The sequence below is a fragment of the Rhipicephalus microplus genome, chromosome 1 (genome assembly GCF_043290135.1).
Source record: "Rhipicephalus microplus isolate Deutch F79 chromosome 1, USDA_Rmic, whole genome shotgun sequence".
Classification (NCBI taxonomy): domain Eukaryota; kingdom Metazoa; phylum Arthropoda; class Arachnida; order Ixodida; family Ixodidae; genus Rhipicephalus; species Rhipicephalus microplus.
In genome coordinates, this window is record NC_134700.1 from 25,352,001 (window position 1) to 25,374,316 (window position 22,316).

The 22,316-nt window shown below is 45.9% G+C and overlaps 1 protein-coding gene across 15 annotated transcripts in view; it reads left to right on the forward strand.

The window, feature by feature from the left end:
• LOC119178120 (uncharacterized) overlaps positions 1 to 22,316 on the forward strand; it is a 647,314-nt gene that overhangs the window by 583,442 nt on the left and 41,556 nt on the right. For 4 of the 15 annotated variants that reach the window (XR_012894641.1, XR_012894634.1, XM_075891220.1 and 1 more), the window contains one exon: positions 7,520 to 7,641. The exons of the other annotated variants lie outside the window; for them this stretch is intronic. Coding sequence is in view for 2 of the 4 variants with exons in the window: in XM_075891220.1 (XP_075747335.1) it covers positions 7,520 to 7,551 (32 nt within the window). In the remaining 2 variants the exon portion in view is untranslated. Of the gene's footprint in view, positions 1 to 7,519; positions 7,642 to 22,316 lie in introns of those variants that run through there. 15 annotated transcript variants of the gene reach the window in all.

Sequence of the window (22,316 nt, forward strand, 5' to 3'; positions counted from 1 at the left end):
ACTCTAGCTTTTTGGCAACCATCCATCTTGCCTTTATCCTGTCCCATAGTGACGCACAAGACTTTGTGGTCGCTCGCCAGATCCTCAAAGGTGTTCGACCAGGCGATTGCGCCCACGTATAATCAATTGGAGAGATCAGGGGACATGTCGCGACACACTCCCTGTCCGATCCGGGTGTGCGATGCTGGTTCATTGAGTAGAACTAAGCCAAGCTCATCCATCAGTTCGGCTAGTCTTTTTCCTTCGGGCAAGTTGGCTCCATATCTCCATTGCGTGTGCGATGCATTGAAGTCCCCGAAGATTAGTAAGGGAGCAGAGGCGGCCTTGGCCATTGCTTCGCTAAAAAGGGTGCCAAAGTTGTACGTTAGGCCCCTTTTCGAAAGGGGGCTGTATACGTTAAGCATAAATAGACTGGTCTTTCCGTTTCCAATGCAGGGCACGACCTCATCAGGTGGTGGTCTATGTCCGACTCCTCGCTGATATCAAATGAATAGTCGATAAAGGCCGTCCCTCTCTTAACCAGAGTACACACCTTTATGTTCTTCCCCGTGCATTCGCACAAAGAGCCACACGCCACATAGCCCGGTAGCTGAGCCCGGTCAGAAGGTTCTTGCAAAACAATCACGTCGATTAGTTCGCTTTTCGAGAGAGTTTTCACGTACACTGTGTCAAATTATGATACGATTATTTTCTTGATTTTTTGCACTGTACAATGAAGTCACTGCTTTTTGTATTTTGTTGTTGTCTACCAATAGTGTAAATGAATTGACATGTGATTTTGATTGTTATTAGGTTTTTTGAATATTATCTGCATTATGCTCTCTGTAATAACACCAAAATTGGAGTTCACAGTATTGAAAATAAATAAAAATGAAAATACGGGTAGGCAGCACATTTCAAGGGTTTGGCTTCGCATTGTACTAGGAAGCAACGCGTTCAGCAAAGTTAGAGCAGTAACACTCCGTGCGGGAAAAATGCCGGCTGGTAAAGTTTCATTTTAGACACACTAGCGCTCGTTTCTCCCCTGGTAGAAAGATTCGTGGGTATGCATTTCTTCCGCTTCCTTTTAGGTGCCGGTAAGGTTGCGCTCGCCCAATGACTTGCTCTGCGTGCAAAACGCCTCGCGCTTCTGATTGCGCCTCTACGAAAATCTGGTAGTTTCTTTTGCTTTGTGATCCCATACCACAAACGTGAAGGAATGGAGAGGAGCTGATGCCATCTATGAAATTCCAGGGAATCTCATCACAATGCCGGAAACGAACAACCGATAGGCAGGATGGTGCACAGTACAGCGTAAGTGAGCTCGTGTTGTATGTGCTGGCAGTTCTCGTCGGAGTTTACGCGCTCTGAGAAATTGATTATGGTGCACTGTGCTCTGAACAAAACCGGAGTTAATTCCTTCATCACTATATTGAACCGGTCACTCGAGATTCTGTGTGGTATGAGGCTGCTCCTGTTCTTGCCAGCATAAGTGCTGCAAATATGAATTCACGTACTCGTTAGAACAGTGTATAGATGGCATACGTATGCTGCACGGGGAAATATTCTGTACAATTCTCAATGTGTTGACGCAAAAGGAAATGACGGCTGCACGTTTGCAAACAACTGAAGACACCTCTACGCAGCGCTATCGTTTCAGGAAGCAGAGCAACAAAATCTACGAAAAAAAACATTACGTGTTCTTGCACGTATTTAGGTTTCGCAGCGCATATACGCAGCGAACAAGTTATTTTTATGTAAAAAGACATGTTCTCGTCCCATATGCATTTTCGATTGAGACCAAGTGAACATTTCACAACAATGATTACCTTGCCCTCGCTATATATGATAATTATATAAAATGATATAGTATAAATATAATATATGATAAAACCTCTACGATTGGAGTACTTCATAGCTATCAAAAGTCACAGTGCAACTGTAATGTAAAAAAAAGTAGCAAGAAACTCTTCCGAAAAAATTACGTGTGCAAAATCATGTTGCCAGCGTGCAGCCTAACTTACACACGTAATTACTTCTTATCGCAAGCATGCTTACATGCATACAGTAAAGTAAAAAAAATGTTGACTAAAAGCTGTCACAGCGTCAGGGCTGCTTTACACATAGAGCTTAACATAAATATCATTACCACAGGAATGAAGTCACATACAAAGACAGTAAGAAAAACATTCGCTCAGCAAAGTAAGCGAAACTGAAATGTATAATTATATATGTACAAAAACATGCTGCTTATACCTCTCATTTCTTGCTGTAGGGAGAGTCGTCCTTTACTCCTGAAACTATCTTCACAAGCATACATAGGGTGAAGGAGGGAGTCTAATGACTGTGATATACATGTACAAATCTGCTCAAACTACCGCCAATAGTCACGTCACAGGAAAGCTGATGCCTGTGTGTGTGTGTGTGTGTGTGTTTCACAGTCAGGTTGGTGTGACCCCCCCCTCCCCTGAAAAACATTTCTTGCTACGGCCGGCTCCGAAAACTCGAAAATGCGAAATTTCGCTCCTTCAAAGTGCTCTAAAATGCAAATTTCGCTGCTCCAAAAATGGCTCCAAATCAGCAGACCTCGATAGCATCACTGTCTCTGATAATTTATACTTTCTGTTAATAGAAACAAGATTCAATTTTTGGTTGGCCCTCTATTGTTTCAATGTATTTAGAAGCCTCTTAATTCAAACTCCATCATTCAGTGAATTCATACTTTTTGCTGGTCTATACCAGAAATTATCTGCTGCTTTCCTACTACTGTTTAAAAATTTGTGTGCTTATATAATCCTAAGAGTTAAAAAATGAAAAATAAGCACTTGAGGCTTTCAAGGAAAAGGCTTTGCAAGTAAACAAATGTTTGAATGAAGCACATGCATGGTAAATTGTGATGCTTCTCAACTCGTATAGAGAGCATTGAGCTGAAGGCACATACCTATAACAATGAAGCAGTTCGCAATTTTCAATTTCTTTATAAGATCTGATCAGTAGTAATTGGCCAATGAACTTGTGAACCTTACACCTCTGCTTTCTGTTCACTGTGTGCAGTTAGGGCTTAAGAACCCTTCAAAAATTTTAAATGTGATAAGTTCGATGCCTAATCATAATTTGTGGTAGCACCTCTCCCAGAGAGATAACTCTTGGTCAGGTGAGGAGAAGATCGAATAATTCAAACTTCTTGATAATTCAAACAAAATTCAGAGGTCCCTTTTTTGAATTAGTGAGAATCAACTGTGATTCAATTGCACAGGCAGGGTATCTGGGCACCCTTAAAATTGCAAACATCGTTCCTGTTATAAGGAAGGTGATTGGCTAACCCTTCAAATTATAGACCAATCTCTGTGTTGAGCACAAGTAAGAATATTTTTGAAAAGCTTATTTCCTATCGGATGAAAATACTTCTTGATAAGTACAATGTGCTCTGCCACCAGCTACCTGGCATTAGATTACATTTCTCAACAGGAACCGCTGTCATCACCTTATCACAAAAGATATATATGGTCTTAGATCTCGACAAACTAGTAGCTGCCATGTTTCTAGATTAAAAAAAGAATAGCCTTCGACACAATGGATCGTTGTATATTGTTGGACAAACCTAAACATTGTGGATTTCATGGTAAAGTCTTTGATTTTTATCAAGGTACATGGAAGATCGATTTCAGGTCGCGTCAATAATCTGACATCTTGAAGACAAAATATCATTACTGGAGTTCCACAAGGCTCTGTACTAGGTCCTCTTCTTTTTTAGGGGCAAAGTTTCTTAAGCCATGGGTCACGCGTCCACGATGTATGTATGTATGTATGTATGTATGTATGTATGTATGTATGTATGTATGTATGCATGTATGTATGTATGTATGTATGTAGTAGTAGTAGCAGTAGCAGTAGCAGTAGCAGTAGTAGTAGTAGTAGTAGTAGTAGTAGTAGTAGTAGTAGTAGTAGTAGTAGTAGTAGTAGTAGTAGTAGTAGTAGTAGTAGGAGGAGGAGGAGGAGGAGGAGGAGGAGGAGGAGAAGGTAGCCACCTCCACGGCCAGATTAGAGGAGCAGCACGTGCTCACTCCTTTTTATTGAAAAGGAAAGTTGCGCATAATAATCATAAATAAGATAGTTGTTTCTAGTGAAATAACCTACAGAGACGAGTATTGGTGACTTAATCTCCAGAAATATTTGCCTTGAATTTGATGCTTACAAAAAACGAGTAATAGAAGGACGAATTTGAGCACTATCTGACCAGAAAAGGTTGCCACGATAAACTCGCTATTGATAAATTTGATAAACTCGTTTTTGCAAGGTTTAGCGAGGGCTGAGCCACAATGCCATGAAGTGACGGCGATGAAAGGTGGGAACTAGACTTGAAGCGTAGGCCATAAGAGAGTGCGCACGTGCTGCTCCTCTAGTCCGGCTGTGCCACTTCTCATTTAGTCTTTGGAATATCTGTTGGATGGCGGTAGTTCTGATGAATATATGATGAAAAGATGCGAGATACGTGGAGTCTTCACTAGACGGACAAACGCACAGAAGGGCGGACGCACGGAGGCATGAACAGTCGTCACCGTTTGCCTTTGAACAGTCGTCACCTTTGCAATCGTCACCGTTTTCTTATTATGACAAATGATATGGATCATATTGGTCATCAGCTACGTGCATGCTTTGTCATTGCACTCTGCGTAGTGTTTAGTGTTAGTGAAGCATGCACGGGTAATCATCGGTGACTTCATCCCATAGGTCACTTGCGTCGCATTTTTCGCTATCCTAACATTCCTTTCATGCTGCTTCTGGAGCTCCTCTTGAACCTCAATCACCAACCAAAAGGCTAGATAACAGTCGTGCAAAAAGCATGCTGGTAAAGATGCCAAACGAAAACAATGGCCACAGGGCAAAGCCTGATGTGAAAAACAAACACTAGGCAATGACGATAACGATGGGGTTATTGCATATTCGAATAGGGCAAACAAATAGAAAAGTATAAGTGCATTCTGATCATGATGAAAGTGGCAAGTACGAAGTGGCATACACATCTTGAAAGGGGTTTTTGAAGAAGCTGTTAATCTGAAAAAATCGTTAATCTGAGGTTTGCTATGATGAGATTTCACTGTAGTAGATACCACAACTTTACACATACATATGAAGAACATTCCGTTAGAACAGACAGGCTTTTACAATACCTCGAAGTGGATTTTGACAAACACCTTCAATGAAACATCACATTAACAGTGTATGCTCTAAATGAGCGTCTGGTTGTTACGGTTTAACATCAGGATTAACATGAGTACTTAGATATACCAATATTGCCACCTATGCATTTTTGCTTTTATTGAAAGTCACCTGAGATATTGTGTCGATTCGTGGGATCGTGCATATAAAACCTTATTAAATCTGGTTATCAAACTCCAAAAACATGCAATTAGAATTACCTCTCACTCTAGGTACTATGATCACACGGCCCCATTGTTCAGCCAATATGACATATTAACTTTTGAAAGCTTGTGACAGCTGAGTTTATCAATGTGCATTTATAAGGTCATGAGATTAAATCATCCACTCAGCTCATCCATGTTTTTTTCATCCTCGCGCTTTACTAGAAGTGTAACTGCGGGCCACTTTAATTTTGCTCCACGTAACAATGTATACGGAGAATGTATGCTAAAGTTCACAGGAATAAAGACCTGAAACGCACTCCGAACGGTAATCAATAATACGACGAACTTCCCTAAAGCCCTGAAACAATATTTTCTTTTTTGGTTACTGACAGAGTCAATTATAGAAGCTTTGTTATCATTGTACAAGGTTGTGAAATATATACATATATGGTCACTGCTCTTTCTGTGCACTTATTGACACATGATAGTGTTGCGTTACTGGGTACCATATGATCAAATTTCAGTCATTGATGTCACAGTGTACGTATTTTGTAGGTCACCTATAGTCATTTTTGCCTACTAATTTGAGTGCAATAGTTTTTTGTACTGCATAGTTTTTTGATCAGTGGCACCGTATCGTTTCATTCTATCTGTATGTAGCCCGTATACATTGTTCTTAGGTACTTTAATGTATATTGCTTGTTGGTTTAATTGATTAAATATACTATTAATTTCATCAAACAATTTTTTATTCCTTATATATTGTAAATAATGCAACTGCTTTTTTCATGTTTGTCATGCCATGCATATCATGATTATCGTGTTTGGACGTGTCATTTATCATCTATTCGCGTCACGTGATACCAAATCTAAAGCTAGCGAAACTGGAACGAGCACGCGTTGAGCATAGCATGTAGTCATGTTTTACATGACATGCATGTCATGGTTATCACATTTAGATGTGTCATTGGATTTAATGATTTAATATGTGTGGTTTAACGTTCCAAACCAAGTTAAGATTATAAGGGGCTCCGGAAATTTCGACCACCTGGGGTTCTTAAACGTGCACTCAAATCTGAGCACGTGGGTCTGCAGCATTTTCGCCTCCGCGGAAAGTGCAGCCTCCGCAGCCGGGGTTCGATCCTGCGACCTGCGGCTCAACAGCCGAGTACTTTCCACTAGACCAATGCGACAGGGCTTAGACGTCTCATTTACTTTCATTATTCATTTACGTTTGTAATACCATATTTGATATATGTGAAACTAGCAAAATGGCCACGAGCGTATCATGAGTGTGGTATGTTTTCATGTTCTTGCATGACATGCATATCATGATTATCATGTTTGCACAAGTCATACACATTTGTCATTCATTCACGTCACGCAACACCAAATGTTGTATATGTGAAACTAGCGAAACGGTCACGAGTGCACTATGAGTGTTTTACACGACATGCATGTCATGATTATCATGTTTGGACGTGCCAATTACCTTCATCGTTCATTCGCAACCCCTAATACCAAATTCGGCATATGTGAAGCCAGCTAGCGTAACGACCGTGAGCGCACAATGTCATAGTTATCACGTGAGGGCCTGTCACTTATGGTCGCCATGCAGTCATGTCATACCATACCAGTTTTGCAATATGTCATGTGAACGAAACCACTGTTAGAGCAGCAAGATCATTAAATGTAAATCATGACATTCATGACATACATGTCACGATTTTCGTGTTATGAGTACTCATTTATGGCGTACCAATTTCGGTATATATACGATTATCAAAACGGCCAGGAGAGCTAAAGGTCGTAGGCGGTTGGATGGATAGATAAATGAAGGCGGGCAGGTAGGGTTGAAGTCGGCAGCCTCGGCAGTCTCTTCGATGAATATGCGTGCCCTGAAGCCAAAGTCTTTTAGACAATATTCTTTGTTGAGCACATCAACGCAAAGCTTTGGGTTCGGCTGTCCATCTGTACAAGTCTACCCCAAAGTTCACTATGAAATGCATTGCATTCAAAACAGTGCCAGAAAGAGACTGTGTATTCTTTATCGTTAATGCGGGATTTGATGTGTAATATGTGTTTGCATCATTTGGCACTTTACCCCTTCTGTGAGATTTTTTTATACTAAGCTCTTCTGTGATGATGAATCTGAGCTCCTGTTTTGTGCGCAGGGCTCGTCACAATGATCATCATTCGCCAGTGAAGAAGGGCCCAGACGAGGTCCTCCCCAGCAGCTTTGTAAATTGCTGTGTGGCTTTGAGGCCTTCCTGTTTTTAATAAAGTGTGCAAGGACTGTTTTGTCATAATTCCTGCTCACAGTCGCCGACAGCTGTGCCGCGAGTGATTACTTACAGGATTCAAGGAAGTGTAAACTGCTGGCTTCTTATTCTTACACATGGACACTGCAGGTGCATTTGTACTGTTGCATCGGTGCCGTACCTTTGTAATCAGCTGACGACTCGTACGTGTTGTGTTATCGTCACAGTTTGCTTTCAAGTCAGTCCCGATTGCTGCATTTCGATGCAGGGAAGATGCTGGAGGTTCGTGTGCTTAGATTTGGGTGCTCATCAAAGAACCCCAGTTCATCAAAATTTCCAGCGTCCTCCGCTACGGCGCCTGTTATACCATTATCGTGGTTCCGAGAACCGGCGAATAATTGTTCATGGATTCATGTCGCTGACATTACTAATCTTGTTTCTCTCACTGCTGTGATCGCGTTATGGGGCATTAGGACAGGAAATTTTCAAGTGGCATTTTTTTACGTCTAATAAGAGGCCAAGCTCTTGAGAGCCTAAAAAATGGGCTGGTAAGCATGTCTGTGCACTCTGAAAAATTTATTGCTAATCATGTTTTCAATGACTATACTGTAACAACTTTCTGACAACTTTCTGTGGCAGCACAGCCAAGGCTACGACGCCCAAGCACGCCCTTTTTTACTGTGCTTCTGCATGTAGTCCACAAATGCTAACTTTTGTATACTGCGCGGCATATTGGAAAATATAAAAAGAAAAGATGTAACTATTATGTTAGAGATTGTTGGCATTATTATTAGAAAGGGTCACCCGTGCAGGTTTCTCGTTCGTTGCTGTTTCTAGTTTTCTGGTTTTCTCGTGCCATTTCACCTTTTCCCTGCCCCGGTAAATAATGATGGCGCCGCTCGGCTGCAGCAAGTTCACATCGAAGCTGTGAGCGAGCGTGAGGGCTTGTTCACCAGGTCACCTGTATTCATTGAGCAGGAAGAAAGTAAGACAGCGGTGCGTTATAAAATATTTTGTTCGCTGCGTATGCAATTCCAAGAATTTGTGTGCGAGTGATATTATCAGCGAAAGTGGGATTCGAGCCGCTACAGCCACCTTGAAAGTGACACTGGCAACCTGCCAGTCTTCAGCAACGCCAGCTGCTTGGAAGAAAAAGTGCGATTGGAAAGCGTATCGAATAAGCCTTCTTTTAAAATTGAGTTGCATATGTGTTCGGTGTTTCGGCTGCCTAATATTGTTGATACTGTAGTGGGGAATTCGCAAGGCAATGACTAGTGGGACCATCGCTGAGTGCCAAGCAGGAGCGGGTGCACGAGCCGTGGCCTCGTAGTTGAGTGTCCGCTTCGGCTGCGGGAGGTCGTGGGTTCAAACCCGCGTTACTGCCGGTCACCCACCGGTTTTCCGAATGGGCACAGGCGTCCCCCGGCCCGACACTCGGCTTCTTCAGGGGTGAAACGTCTGGTAAAGGCAGCCTACGCCATTCAAATCCCGTCAAAACGTGTGAGCAACCACTGACCTGCAAAGGGAGGAAGAGCTGATGAGTAAAAAGTCGCTCAGTTAAATCACTACGACGTGCCGCGCTCAGTCGCCGCTGTTTACAAAAAAAACCTCGAGAGACTGGTGTTCTACACCGCGTACAAAACTCACTACCGTGCTCTGTTGGTGGTAATCGATGGGTGATTGTGGCTGCCGACCATCTGACAAGGTATGCCGAAACGGCAGCGCTACCTTCGGCTGGTGCTCGTGACGTTGCAACCTTCATCTTGCATCGGTTTGTTCTTCGTCATGGTGCACCACGGGAACTTCTGAGTGACATAGGTCATGTATTTTTGTCCGAAGTTCTGCAGCAGCTCCTACATTCATACCGTACGGTACACCGCACATCAGCAGCCTACCACCCTCAGACGAATGGCCTAACGGAACGTTTCAACAGAGCCCTCGGAGACATGCTCGCTATGTATATTGATTCCGACCACTCCAACTGGGACGTTGTTCTTCCTTTCGTGACATATGCCTACAATACGGCGATTCAATCAACAACGGGCTTTTCTCCATTTTTTTTTTATGTGGTCGTGACCCATGCAACACACTCGACACAATTCTTCCATACACTCCTGATGCCTCTGAGTTCAGGCCAGTTTCTGAAATGGCCGAACATGCCGAAGAGTGTCGTCAGCATGCACGGTCCTTCACAGCCGATAACCAAGCCCTCCAAAAAGATCGCCACGACCATGATCTTGTTCAGAATACCTTCCCCGTCGGTTCTCTCGTGTGGCTCCAACTGACTTTCCACTCTCCTCGACTGACTCCCAAGTTTGCACCGAAGTATACGGGCCCTTACCGCGTCATACAGCACCCTTCTTCTGTCACCTATGTGATTGAACCGCTCAAGCCGTCCACGGACAAGCGCCGCCTTGGTCGTGAGACGGTCCACGTCAGTCGCCTCAAGCCCTGTTACGACCCTCCTGTCCTCTCGTCACCTTGAGTCGCCAGGATGGCTCGTCTTCGTCGCCGGGGCATCTTAGTGGGGAATTCGCAAGGCAATGACTAGTGGGACCATCGCTGAGTGCGAAGCGCGAGCGGGTGCACGAGCTGTAGACGCTGGACTGCCCGAGCCTTTGTTTCCGTACCGTACCGGCTGTCTGCATATTACCTGGCTTCGCTAATAAACCCCCTTGCAATACGATAACGCTGAGGATCGCGTGCTGTAAAATCGCTCCTCTCGGCGTCTATGGAGGGAGTCATTCCTTGCGCTTTGCCTGGGTAACAGACGCGTTGAGTTTAGTTTATTTTATCACGTAGGGTTGTACAGTAAGTGTCTGGGACAGGGGGAAAAAGCTGTATAAAACAGCTTGACAAAGTCCCATATCCCCATGGCTACTGTGGCAACAAAACGGCATAAGCAAAGTAAACACAGGACAGTTTAAACCAGCAATGCATATGCTTTGCATCGGAGCAAGAGGATAAACTTATAAAAACCAGAAACGCACGTGTTATGCATTGAAAGAAAGAAGTAATCAAGCAGAAAATAATACTACACACAAACTAATAAAGCATATTTAAAATAGAAATTGTAGCATACAAACATTTTCACAATTTCTTCTTAATTTATTAAGTGTATTCGGCAAGCAATAACGCATTGTCTGAAAACCATAATTTTTGCGCGGTCTGGGCACATGTCAGTATTCAGAGTGTTGGTTTAGGCGCGTCAAAAGATTTAATTGCAGGTTAGCTAAACTAAGTATATAGCCTCAACCTTTTATGGTATCAGATCTAAAAGAGACTGCTAAAGAATATCTGTAAAGCAGGTTTAATTTGAATATTTTATATTTAGCGAATAATTGTGAAGTATGGGCAATAAACGGGAGGTTAGCAAGAGATCGTAAAGCTTTTTTCTGTGAGATAAGGTTACTAATAGATTGCTTTGTTACATTACCCCAAATTATGTTCATGGATATTACCTTGTTGACTGTGCAAAAACAGCGTTCTTGGCAGAGTAAGGAAGCGTTTCAGCCATATAGATTTACGAACGTCAAACGCCCGCTCATAACCAATTGGTGCCCAGATTTATGCTTCCCATCGATGCCTTCGCGTCCCCTGAAAAAATAACGTGAGCGACTGCAGAAAGTTCTTGCCTCTCTAAAAGAAGAAAAACAATGATGCCGACCAAGCAAGCACTGGAATTTAGGAAATAGTTTCTTGGCTTTGCGTTGTTCCAGTCGCCCAATCCTCCGTGCCATTTTTTTTTTCTGAAATAAATCTCGCGCTTCAAAGAAGCTTCGTGTTCTTTCCCTTAAAAAATGAACATAGTATAGAGATAGTGGCGATGGCGTAGTGGTTAGACCACCACGCATGCAAGAGGTCCGTGGTTCGAATCCCGGTGCCGCGCAGCTCCCCACCGGATAAAAAATCCGCATGGCGATGGAACTGCATTAAGAGGCCTGGGGTGCGGCCTCACCGGTGACCACCGCCGGCAACGCACTCCCTCACCAGAGAAGGATTGTCCACCCTGGTGCAGTATCTGGCCACTACCTCCCACATGCATACGTCAATTAACTCACGGCCAAGACGCTTCCCCGAACCTCGACGAGTCTGCCCACGAGGCCGCGCGCGCGCTAACCGACCGCGCCGGTTCCGGGCAATGATTCGGGGTCAACGGGGTTGCGGATAACAGGGATGAGCCTGCCACGTACAACGAAATAATAAAACATTTCTACCTCGCGCCAAAAACTATATCCACTCCCTCATCCAAATCTTAATAGGCCACAGGCCCTTACGCTCAGACTACTGCAGACCGACACGTACCCTAACCTGAGATCCCTTCACGCTGATGTGATCTCTTCCTGAGGTGTTCCCCAGTCACGCTTGCCCCGCATGTGGGGATGTATTCACGCTGGCGCACATGCTCTCGGAGTGCAAGGCAATGTACACTAACCCCAACACTACATCGGTCAGGTGGGAGGCGGCCCTACGCAGCTCCCTCCTGGCCGACAACTTTGGGTCGTCCAGCAGGCCTGTGGAGTGGCCGATAGGCTTGGCCTAACGGTCCCAACGTGTGCGTCGTCCACTGCGCGCGCCTTGCAGGGCCACGATAATAAAGTTTCGCAACCAACTTTATTCCCCAGCAGCTGCGAAGCAACTGACCACGGCGGCGGTCAGATCTGCAACGAAGCAGTGGGTGCTACGAATCTCCCCAGACAACACTCGACGACCTGAGGTCGTCCTCATATGGTACAAACGTCCTCGGCAGTTTCAGGACGTCCTCATTTGGTCCTCTAGTCGACACTTGCAGGATTATCCCCAAAATGCCCCTTTGAGACCTTTTTAAGGACGAAGAATTGTCCTGATATCGTCTGCTCGAGGACGTTTTGAGGATATGCATGTTTCGTAGGTGCATGCAGCTTTCGCAATTCGTGTTTGGTTAATTTTCTGGCTGTTAACGAATAAGTCCACGGGATTTCGTATGCCTACTTTCGAGTCATAATAGTAAAGTACTTCTCGATCATTAAAATGAGATAGTTACACGAGGAAGCACTTCAAGCCAACACGAGAAAGACGTGTTCTTTTATTTATTATTTATTTATTTACTTTGTAAGTGATCGTAGGCCAAACTTTCTGCCTGCACGTTTTCGTTGGTCGTGATCTACCGCCGACGTGCATACGGAATTATATCGCACTGACTGTGGTCTGACCCGTTTCCCCAATGAACGCACGTGCGGCAGACCAAGTTTGGTGCGAGTATAAACGGTGTCGGCTCCAAAATGAATGCAGGCGTGAAAACTGTGAATAGCGAGCACGTTATTCTCGAGTGTCCAGTGTTGCAATGCCGCACGGTCCCATCGAGCAGACGACAACTGACCATGCTGACGACTGGGCTGGCCTAGGTTATCGTGAATAGAGCAGCATTGGAACTAGAACGCTGTGGGAAAACGAATGGGCGACTGAAGTTGTGGTGGTGCTAACAAAAAAAAAGCAGTACCTTAATGCGGTCACCATGCGCAGTCAAGGTGCTTTTAAATCTGGATGTCTACGACACTGTTTACCCATTTTAAAGTGACGCAACTATCATCATCATCATTATGGGCCTGCAGTAAGTCAAGTCGAGTCATTGGTCGAGTCAACATTCCATACAACACTTCTCGCCATAGAGGAAGCTTCTCGCAGAAGCCCTCAAAGAATCGTAAGCATGCCAGGTGAGTGTCTTCTGTTAAATTTTCATATTGAAGTTGTAAGCCGCAAAGGTAAATAAATAAAAAAAGAGAGGACAGTTGATTTTCAGCCTCGCGCTGTATATCTTTACTGCTTATTCATGTATGTATGTACAAACCAACTGACTAGCCTAACAACGTGTTCTGGTGGTGGGTGTTCTTTGGTCTAGCCACCATTCTACTGTGCTCTGTGCTGTTCAAGATGGCTGAGAGCGCGGATCGCAAATTTCGGCGTGAAATTAATCGGCGCGTCAATGCTAGTTTTCAGCTTATTGACAGTGAGGCCGATGTCATAAATGACACGCGGTACGTTGACCGAGATTCCCGCAACGCCGAAAGAGAGAGCGACTTGCCCTCCGAGGCTTGTGCGGTCGACCTCGAAGACGGCCATCGTCGCCTTTGTGTTCATGACAGAGAACGGCCTTCGGCACACTCCTCGATCGTTCCAGAAACGGATGTGCCCCAAGGACACGTTTTGATTTCTGGCGACGCGTGCTACCCCAGCGGCTGCAGTGTTTCTGTGCCTCACGATCACACAGACTTCGAACGGCGTGCCTTCCATGACAGCAGCGCTGCGGCTTCGACTTCGGCGACCTCGCAGGTGAGGCAGAGGGATTCTTTCGAATTGGCACCGACTGGGAGTAACGAAGAGCAAGTTTGTGAACGCGGCAGTGTGGACAGCTTGCTGGCCTTTCGTGAGAGACTGCAAGCGTGGGCCTTACAATCTCGCGCATCGCACACTTCAGTTACATCGCTCTTGAGAGTACTACAGTCCCACGAATGCTTCAGCGCGCTCCCTTCAACTGCAAGGGCATTGTTACAGACGCCCAAGAAGTGCCTGGAAGTGTTGCAGCTGGCCGGCGGGAAATACCATCATTTCGGCCTCAGTGCAGGCCTACAGCGAGTGCTGCAAGATTGTGCAGAACTACCAAGAATTTTGAAGCTTAGCTTCAACATTGACGGTCTGCCGGTTTCAAAAAGTTCACGGGGCCAATTTTGGTGCATACTGGGACGCATAAGTAATTTGGAGGACAAAGCACCATTTATAGTGGGTGTTTTTTTCGGAAGCAGCAAGCCCAACAACGCGAATGATTTTTTGCGACCATTTGTTTGTGACATAAATGCTGCTATCACAACAGGGATTACCATTGGAGAAACTGCAATTCCTGTTAGCTTGTATGCCCTCATATGTGATGCACCAGCAAAGGCATTTGTATTATATGTCAGAAGCCACACAGGCTATTACAGCTGCACCAAATGTGACGTAAAAGGTGTCTACTGTGAGGGCAGGGTGTGCTTCCCAAACGTCAATGCTCGCAAGCGAACAGATGACAGCTTTCGCTTAAAAGTCCAGGAGGAGCATCACACAGGCGAAAGTATTCTTGAGGAACTTCCTTTTGACCTAGTGAAAGATATACCATTAGATTACATGCACCTTGTGTGCTTGGGTGTCATGAACAAGCTCTTGACACTGTGGGTACGTGGCCCAAAAGTGACCAGACTTGGAAGCAAAGTGCGTCTTGAGATGTCGGAAAAAAATTCTCAAATTGCACGGTGTGTTCCATGTGATTTTAGCCGAAAGCCGAGGAGCATTGCTGAACTTGATCGGTGGAAAGCGACTGAGTTTCGCTTTTTTCTTTTATATGGAGGACCCGTTGTTTTGTCATCACTGATTCCTGCACACATGTACAAGAACTTCTTAGCTTTACATGTGGGGATCTCTGTTCTTTCCACACCAGCTGCACCTGCAAGTGAGATAGAGTATGCCGGAAACATGCTCAAGTTTTTTATCCGGACATTCATAAGCATTTATGGCAAAGAGCATGTTTCACACAATGTGCATGGCCTGTGTCATTTGGCAGATGATGTTACACACCTTGGCCCCTTGGACTCATGGAGTGCCTTCCCATTTGAAAACCATATGTCCTCGTTAAAGAGAATGCTGAGAAAGCCAGACCTTCCCTTGGAGCAACTTTGCAACAGGCTTGCTGAGCAGGCACACCGTCCTCTGAGGCATAAGAAAACTGAAAGCCATGTCGTATTTGCTGCAGAGCATGCTGACGGGCCACTTGTTGCTCCATGCCGAGGCCCCGAGTTTAAAAAAGTAACATTGCCTGGCAATGTCATTCTTAGAGCTGAAAAGAGAAATGGGTCATGCTCACCATGAGGGTGAGTTTTATTATCTGTGCTGTTGAAGCTATCATAACATATGATACTTTTGCTGTTATAGTTTAAATAATTTTCTTGCCTTACTCGAATTTTGATGTGTATGCAAGCATGAACTATATAAATCATTTTCACCATTATATAATGGCTAGTTCGTACCTGCACATTATGGTAATATAATTTTCATTTTATGCTTTCAAATCTGGCATGCTGTTATTGTCTTAATATTCTTATTGATACTCTAAATTCACTTGTGCTTCAAGATATGCTGCTTTCTATTACTACAGAATGTCTTCAAAGTGTCGCGTTGTCAAGCCCATCGGATGAAGACCTCTGAAGGCACAGGGCAAGAAGTCTCATCTAGTGAAAACTGCCAAGTTTCATTCCTGAAAATAAACATGTTTTCTGTGCATTGCTGTTTTTATTGCTATACTTGAAGAAATTGTTACTGAAACCTCACAGGCAGTGCTTTAAAGAGTGTGCATGTTCAGGCACTTTTGATTGATCAGTTGTCATTTCAGCGCTCCAAAAGAAGAATTAGAGCAACTTTTCGTAAGGTCTGATGAGTGCCTAGGTCTTGTATGCTTCGTCCTCAAAAAGTACTAGACTCATCATAATGTGCTCTTTTCTGGATGCCCTGAGGACGATCTGAGGCCGGACAAACGGACTGGTTTAGGACCACTTGAGGTTCATTTGAGGGCTTCCTCAGGTCATACTTTCGTACGGTGTAGGTCATCCTCAGGACAACCTCAGGTTGTCGGAGCGTTGTCTGGGTCTGGATCCGGACAGGCCGCCATTCGAACTTGGCAACGTTTAACGCTAGAACCTTAGCTAGTGAGGCGAGTCTAGCTGCACATAATATTTATTTCCTCCCAAATAAATGCAAGATTTATTGCATGGCGGTCGTGCGAAGAAGTACATGTTGTATGCGCTTGCGAAACCAATATCGCACGAAAACATACTTGGTGTAGTAACACATGTTCAGAAGCTCCGCCCCCGTAGCTTTGGCTGTGCTACAGTGTACTAAAAGGGGACAGTGGAGTGAATGAGGTGCCCGCGCCGCATCTCGGTTGATTCTCCAGCGGGTGACAGTAACGGTGGCGCTGTTGTCCCATGGTACTGAAGATCTCGGGAGCATCTGCATTGTGAGCGCGCGCGCCTGAGCCCGCGAAAGCGTGTAATTGCTCGCTTTTAGAGCGTTTAATGCGTTTCTGAACCTTTACCAGTGGACAAACCTGCTGCTCGCCATAGCGCCCAAGTGAATATGCAGGCATGCCAAAATTGCGTCGATACATTCACTGTTTCAAGAGCCTGCTTATATAGTGAAAGAAGTGTATACCTATTTTCCGTGTTTTGACACAATATTAATGAGATCTAACAAACAGTAATGCCAAGGAATGTACAGGGGAAGTTATTAGAACCAATGGAATGTAAATAGGAAGAAAGAAAAGTGGGTGAAAAAATAACCGGCCGTGATTAACAAGGATCTCGTACTGGCAGACTTGGTGTCATTAGGTTGTATGCGAGGGACTATTAATCAGCGGCCCGCTCGTAATAAGTTCACGTGCTACGTGACGCCACACATGCGCATAAAAAGAGTGTTTCACACTCGTCGCTTGGCTTATAGATGGCGCTGACTGACACTCCTACTTCTAAATTTACATATAAACCCAAAAAAGTGGATGGAGGGAAGGCCGCTGCGATAGCTCAGTGGTTAGAGCATCGAACGCGTTATTCGAAGGTCGTATGTTCGATTCCTGCTCACGGCTGGTTATTTTTTTCACCCCCTTTTCTTTCTTTTTATTTACATTCCATTGGTTCTAATAACTTCCCCTGTACATTTCTTGGCATTACCGTCTGTTAGATCTCATATATATATATATATATATATTGAAACGAAGATGCGCAAGCCTACGGGGCGCGGAAGAAGAAGAGTAGTGGAGCGGCACCTGGACTGTGTGGTTAGGTGGAAGCGTTCTAGGCCTGTCTCAGAAGTACGCTGCTATTTCACAACGCCATTTCACCTCATCTGTAAATAAACACAGTCACTCGTAACAGTTTGGTGGAAGGTGCCGGGTACATCGATCTGGACGACCAAGCTCTACCGATTTTGCGACGAAGCAGACGCTTGGCAGGCTTGCCACCACAGCTACCAGACATGGAGGACGCGGGAGCAGGCCATAACAACCTCGTTGCTGATGAGCAACACGCTCACTCGCCAGGACAAGATCGCTGCGGCATGCCGGAACGTCAGTCGAGGACCTTTTCGGGGCAGCCGGATGACGATGTTGACGACTGGCTCAAGCACTACCAAAGAGTGAGTCGCAGCAACCGCTGGAGCACTGCTAAGCAGCTCGAGAACGTGGTGTTTTTTCTCGTCGGCACCGCGTCTCTTTGGTTCGACAACCATGAGAGTGCATTGACCACATGGGACATTTTCGTGGACGAGCTGAAGAGGTGTTTTGGTGACTCAACAGCTAAGGTCAAGCAGGCGGAGCAAACGCTTTCACGCAGAGCTCAGTTACCTGGTGAAACATGCACCACCTACATCGACGCCGTCTTGAAGCTTTGCGGAATCGTGAGTGCGACCATGTGTGACGAAGATAAGGTAGGTCATTTGCTCAAGGGAATCGCGGAAGACGTGTACAATCTTCTTATCACTAAGGAAGACTTACGCACACCTTCCGACCTAAGGAGACACTGCCGAGCGTTTGAAGCGCTAAAGAGGAGGAGAATCCTACCGAAATTTGGACGTCTTGAGAATGTGCCTACGATTGCAAGTGTCAACCTTCCATCGCAGGACGACATCTCTTCTCTTATAAGACGAGTGGTTAAGGAAGAACTTGTTCAACTGCGAGCTGTGGACACCGCTGGTGTCTGCCATCAGTGTGCATTCGACCAACGGCCCCGTGAACCACTGGTACCTCGGATGCGACAGAGCTGCTTTGACCTCGCCCGAATTACACCGATCGGATCGAACGACGGAGTGAACGACCACTCGAAAACCAGGAACGCAGGCAAGCTGCGTCACAGCGATTCACTCCTCGACCACCATCGCCCGGCTTTTATCAACCGAAGAGGTTTACTTTGCCGGGGACGACTAGACGCGACACCCGTACTTGCTACAACTGCGGGCTACCTGGACACATCGCTAGGTACTGCTACCGTCGCCAGCAGCGAGCTCCACGATTCAACGTGTACACGCCCTATGTACCTGCTGGCGAGTCTCGACCATTTCAGGGCTCCTTCCAACAGCAACACGCAGCACGTGCTGACTCGCCTTGCTCTGACCGCAGTGTTACCCCACCACCCGCACGCCAACAGCGATCCCCGTCTCCGCGTCGCCGCTCGGGGACGCCACCACCACTGAGAAACTAACTGGTGCGACCAAAGGGGGCGAGGCTGCAAAATCATCTTCCGCAAAACCCCCTTGTGTTGTGATGGTTGAGAACAAAGTGAGTGTTTTTGTAGACAATGTGAGTACTGTTGCACTAGTTGATACTGGTGCTGCCGTTTCCATAATGAGCATGTCTTTTAAAAATCGCCTAGGGACGAAAGTAATGTTTGCTTGGAATGGGAGTGCTACGTTCCGCGGCGTAGGGGGAGAAACGTTGAGCCCGGTTGGAGTTTGTTCTGTTTTACTTTCTGTAGGAAATCAAACGTTTCGAGCTGAACTAACGGTGCTTGCACCAGCAACCCACGGCGTCATTCTAGGTATAGATTTTTTGCGGGAATTTGGTGCAACTTTAGATTGTGGTAGTGGTGGGATTATTTTTCGTCCCGTGTTGCCGTCTCCATTGACGAAAGATACCGTTGATGACTGCTTAGAAGTGTTTTCTGTGTGTGAAGACGTCCGCTTGGCCCCACATACCGCAATGTTTGTGCGTGTAAACTCTTCGCGTTCTTGTGTGGGTTCTTACTACGGTTTAGCCGAGCCGAACTTAAGTAACGCACTTAAGAAAAACGTCATTGTGCCTCGTTGCCTCGTGCTTACCGTCGATGGTTGTGCCGATTTGTGTACTGTGAACGTTTCCGCGCAGCCTATATATCTGCCTGCCGGATTTCAATTGGCAAGCTTTCAAGAGCAAAGTACTCTTACCATACGGTCACTCCAACTGTCGGTGGATGTAAAGAAACCCCACGCCAACTCGTACCCCGACTATTCTGCCAACATTGACCGTATGATTAACAAGTCACTTCTATCAACTGAACGGTCGCTGCTGCAGGAGGTGATCGCACGCTACGCCTCAGTCTTTGACTTTGCCCAAGACAAGACGTTTACCGTTACGCCACCGTCTTCACGTACGCAACACCGCATCTATACAGGCCTAGCACCACCAATACGCCAGAAGCTCTATCGCGTATCGCTTTCTGAAAGGAAAGTCATCGCTGAGCAAGTTGAAGACATGCTAAAGAAGGTCGTCATACAAGAATCGCTTAGTCCATGGGCAGCTCCTGTCATTCTAGTGAGGAAAAAGGATAATTCGTAGAGGTTCTGCGTAGACTATCGTCGCCTAAATGCCATCACAAAAAAAGACGTCTACTCTTTGCCACGTATAGATGACGCCGTGGACTGCCTGCATTGTGCCTCCTATTTTTCTTCTGTTGACTTGCGTTCTGGGTATTGGCAAATTCCTATGCGTCCCGCAGATAAAGAGAAGACGGCCTTCGTAACACCAGACGGTCTCTTTGAGTTCAACGTTATGCCCTTTGGTTTGTGCAATGCTCCAGCGACATTCGAGAGATTTATGGATACAGTACTCCGTGGACTAAAATGGGAACTTTGCATGTGCTATTTAGATGACGTGATTATCTACGGCAAGACTTTTCAAGAGCATAACCACCGCTTGTCGCTTGTGTTTGAATGCTTACGCGAAGCTGGCCTTGTTTTAAACTCAAAGAAGTGTCATTTTAGAGAACGTCAAGCCCTCGTATTAGGCTTTCTCGTGGATAAATAAGGCGTACGACCAGACCCACAGAAGACCGCAGTGGTTCGCAACTTTGAACCACCACGAACAGTGAAGGACCTGCGAAGTTTTCTGGGTCTGTGCTCATATTTCCGCCGATTTATTAAGAACTTCGCACAACTTGCTTCACCACTGACGTCCCTTCTTCATAAAGACACACCGTACTTGTGGGATGATAAATGTGAGGCTGCATTTCAACAGCTAAAGTTTTTATTGACTTCAGGACCCATCCTAAAGCATTTTGATCCTGATGCTTTGACTGAAATTCATACTGATGCTAGCGGGCTAGGTGTTGGTGCTGTGCTGGTCCAACTCTGCAACAGCCGCCAGCGCGTCGTAGCATATGCCAGTCGGACACTGACCCGAGCAGAGACGAACTACACCGTCACTGAGCTCGAGTGCTTAGCAGTCGTCTTCGCCATTCAGAAGTTCCGACCGTATCTACATGGCCGCGAGTTCACAATAGTGACCGATCACCACTCACTATGCTGGCTTGTGGGACTTCGTGACCCGTCTGGCCGGCTGGCTCGTTGGGCATTGCGCCTCCAAGAGTACAGCTTTTCTGTTACCTATAAGAGCGGACGATGTCACACAGATGCCGACTGCTTATCCCGCCTTCCTTCAGTACACACCAATGCTGAGGACAATGACATTAATGACTAGTTTCTGTCTCGTCCGACTTCCCAGATACCAGCAGCTTCAAACGTGAGCAGCAGCGCGACCCTACCCTGAAACCCTTGCTCGAAGCTGCACATAACTCCGTCGACAAGCACTTTAAAATTTCAAATGGCTTGCTGTATAAAAGAAACTCTTCAGCCGATGGCCTCCCCTTGCTTCTGGTGGTGCCGGAAAGCCTGCGCCAGGTCGTCCTTCGTTCTGCGCACGATGACATAACATCCGGTCATCTCGGCTTCACACGTACGCTACATCGACTACGGAGAGGTTCTACTGGCCGAAAATGTGGAAGACCACAAAACAGTACGTCACGAGCTGCGCTATATGTCAGCGCTACAAGCGATCCACCACTGCCCCGGCAGGTTATTTGCAGCCCATCCTTCCACCGACATCCCCTTTTGAAAAAAGTCGGCATCGATTTGCTCGGACCCCTTCCTAAGACCCCATCGGGCCACCGATATGTTATAGTGCGCGTGGATTATTTAACGCGTTATACGGAAACGGACGCACTGACATCGGCCACAGCAGCCGCTGTTTCTTCTTTTCTGTTACAACGGGTCATACTGCGTCACGGTGCTCCACGGGTTGTCATCAGTGACCGTGGACGACAATTTATGGCCGATGTGGTTGAAGAAATTTTGCGCCTCTGTGGCTCCTCTTATCGCCACTCCACCCCTTACCACCCGCAAACTAACGGTCTCACTGAGAGAACAAATCGAACTCTCACGAATATGCTATCGATACACGTTGATGCTGACCACACGAACTGGGACGCCGTCTTACCGTTTGTTACTTACGCGTATAACACCGCCAAGCATGAAGTTACTGGACATTCGCCCTTCTTTCTGCTTTACGCACGAAATCCACAGAGTTTTCTGGACACTCTATTACCTTTCTCGCATCAGGAAGATCTGTCCATCGCTCAGACGTTGTGTCGCGCTGACGAAGCACGTCAACTAGCGCGCCTTCGAACATTGTCTTCGCAAGAACACAGCAAGAGTCGCTGCGATGCCAAGCATATCCCCGTAGAGTTTTCTCCTGGTGACTACGTGTGGCTGTGGACTCCTGTCCGTAAAAAAGGAATGTACCGGAAGTTTCTAGCAAACTATTCCGGCCCATTCGTGATAGTCACTCGTCTCAGTGACGTGAATTACGTTGTCGCCCCAGTCACAGCCAATAACCGGTGTTCGCGCA